Below are 2801 nucleotides of genomic sequence, written 5' to 3'. Positions count from 1 at the left end.
GGAAAGCATATATCTACGTGATTGTGTGTGTATTGTACATGCCATTCTAATAATTAAGATAATGGTAGATAATCATGAAATGCCATAGGAATAAATCACCAAACACACTTATATAACATATAAACTTATGCAACGTTACATGCAAATAAAAACATATACTTGAGCTATAATTAGAGATTAATATTTAGATACTTAGCTCAATTCAATCATGCCCATTTCATGCCTTAGAGTGATGAATCTTGATTCGCATAAAGGCTTTGTAAGGATGTCCGCAATTTGATTTTCAGTGGGTATGTACTCAATCTTTAGATCTTTCTTTTCGATGTGATCCCGGATGAAATGGTGTCTTACATCAATGTGCTTGGTTCGTGAATGAAGTACAGGATTTTGGGTAATCGCGATTGCACTAGTATTGTCACAAAAAATACTAACATCATCGCAATTAATTCCATAATCCTTTAACTGTTGTTTCATCCACAAAATTTGTGCACAACAACTCCCTGCTGCGATATATTCTGCTTCGGCTGTGCTTGTCGCAATGGAGTTTTGTTTCTTACTAAACCAAGAAACTAACCTTCCCCCTAAGAACTGGCACGTCCCTGAGGTACTTTTTCTATCAATTTTGCAACCTGCAAAATCTGCATTTGAAAATCCTGTTAGTTCAAAGTTACCTTCTTTTGGATACCATGAAAATCCTGTTAGTTCAAAGTTACCTTCTTTTGGATACCACAGTCCACCTGTTAGTTCAAAGTTACCTTCTTTTGGATACCACAGTCCAACGTTGATAGTGCTTTTGAGGTAACGAATAATTTTCTTGGTCGCAAGAAAATGACACTCTTTGGGTTGTGATTGGAATCTCGCACATACACCTACTGANATATCCTTTGTCACAGAATTGGCTAGTGCTAAGGAGATTAAACTTTAGTCCTTCTACGTATGATACATTTTCAATCCTTAGACCATTCTTGATAACAGTTCCGATTCCCTTTGTTATTCCATGATCATTTCCACCAAATATGACTTTTGGTCCTTCGATATTTCTGAACTCTACAAGACTAGCTTTATTGCCGGTCATATGTCGAAAACATCCGCTATCAAAGTACCAAATATCCTGCAACACAATTANTCTTTGGGTTGTGATTGGAATCTCGCACATACACCTACTGAATATGATATGTCGGGTCTACTTGCAGTGAGGTATAGCAAAGATCCAATCATTCCTCGGTACTTCGTTTGATCAACATCTTTGCCTTCTTCATCCTTGTCCAGTTTGAGAGATGTGCTCATTGGAATTTTGACTGAGCTTTTTCCTTCTAAGCCGAATTTCTTGATAAGATCTCTTGTGTATTTGGATTGATTAATGAATATACCTTCCTTCGATTGTTTGACTTGCAATCCAAGAAAGTAATTTAGTTCTCCCATCATGCTCATTTCGAATCTGTTTTGCATAAGCTTAGAAAATTTCTCACATAAATTGGCATTAGTACTTCCAAAAATAATATCATCAACATAAATTTGTACTAATAAAATATGATTATTTTCTTGAATTCTAAATAAGGTTTTGTCAACAAGGCCTTTGGTAAAACCACAACTAATTAAAAACATTGANCCTGAGGGTTTTTGCATATTTACCATTTTATCCATTATTTTGGATGAATGTGTAAATGATGCTATTGTCTCCCTAAGATTATGTTCTCTAATTTCTCTAGCTTTACACTCTTCTTGAAGGCGAATATTTTCAGTTCTCTAATTTCTCTAGCTTTACACTCTTCTTGAAGGCGAATATTTTCAGCTTTCAAGTTTCTCATCTCAAGTAAAGCATTTTGCAATTTCTCATTTATTTTATCTTTTTCAAGAATTAGAGAATCATTGCGCTCTTTGAGTTGAGAATGAGTGTCCATAACAGTTTGACAATCTTTCATTAATTGAAATATAGATTCTCTAGAAAAAGGTGAATTTACATAATCAAAAGATTTAGATGTTACCTCGTCTTCTTCTACTTCATGCGCCATTAGGCATTTTTCTTGGAAATCTGATTCACTGGTTATGCTTAGAAGACACAGCAGTGCAGTATCCTCCGTTGAGCTATCACTTTCATCACTTGAAGATTCCTCAGACCCACTTGTCTCAAGAGGGTCACTTATTAAAGCTTTCCTTTTATCCTTCTTGAATCTTCTATCCTTTGATTCAGATATTTCCTGTGGAGAGTTAGAAGTATTTTTATTTTGATTTTTACTTACCTTGGGGTATGGACATTCTGCCATGAAATGTCCTGGTTTTCTACAGTTGTAACACAAGTTTGTGTTATCATCAGAAAATTCCCTTCTTGGTCTTCTGGATGAACTTCCTTGATTTCTTTGAGATGAATTGTTGAAGTTGTTTTTCCACATGAATTTTTTGAATTTCCTAACAAGTAAAGCAAATTGTTCGTCAGATAAAAAATCATTATTTCCTACTAACCTTGAGTTTGATGGTTGTTCGGCTACTAAGGCTGTGGTTCTTTCTTCACGTTCCTCCTCAAGTTTTGATTTCATCTCGAACTCGTACGCTTTGAGATCACTAAAGAGTTTGTCAGTTGAAACAGTTTTTAGATCCCTATGATCTCGCATGGCTGTCACTTTCATATCCCAGCTTGACGGTAGTCCGTGGAGTATTTTGAGAGAGATTTCTTTCTGATTAATGGTCTTTCCAAGATCACTAATTTCTCCCAAAACTTTGACCAGTCTAGCATCCATGTCCGCAATGTTTTCACTTGGCAACATCTTGAAGTCTTCAAACTTCTTCATTGCAATTGTGAGTTT

General features: G+C 35.5%; 1 protein-coding gene across 1 annotated transcript in view; it reads right to left on the bottom strand.

The window, feature by feature from the left end:
• Positions 1-1670: 1670 nt before the first annotated feature.
• The window catches only part of LOC116010825, a 3673-nt gene continuing 2542 nt past the window's right edge, over positions 1671-2801 (bottom strand). The window contains exons 4-6 of the mRNA XM_031250328.1: positions 2461-2780; positions 2241-2406; positions 1671-2198 (exon numbers count right to left, since the gene is read on the bottom strand). Of these exons, the coding sequence (XP_031106188.1) occupies positions 1671-2198; positions 2241-2406; positions 2461-2780 (1014 nt within the window). The remainder of the gene's footprint in view (positions 2199-2240; positions 2407-2460; positions 2781-2801) is intronic.

This window comes from Ipomoea triloba, chromosome 2, assembly GCF_003576645.1.
Source record: "Ipomoea triloba cultivar NCNSP0323 chromosome 2, ASM357664v1".
NCBI lineage: Eukaryota > Viridiplantae > Streptophyta > Magnoliopsida > Solanales > Convolvulaceae > Ipomoea > Ipomoea triloba.
The sequence above is the reverse complement of the archived record's forward strand: the minus strand, read 5'-3'. Positions and strand labels throughout refer to the sequence as shown.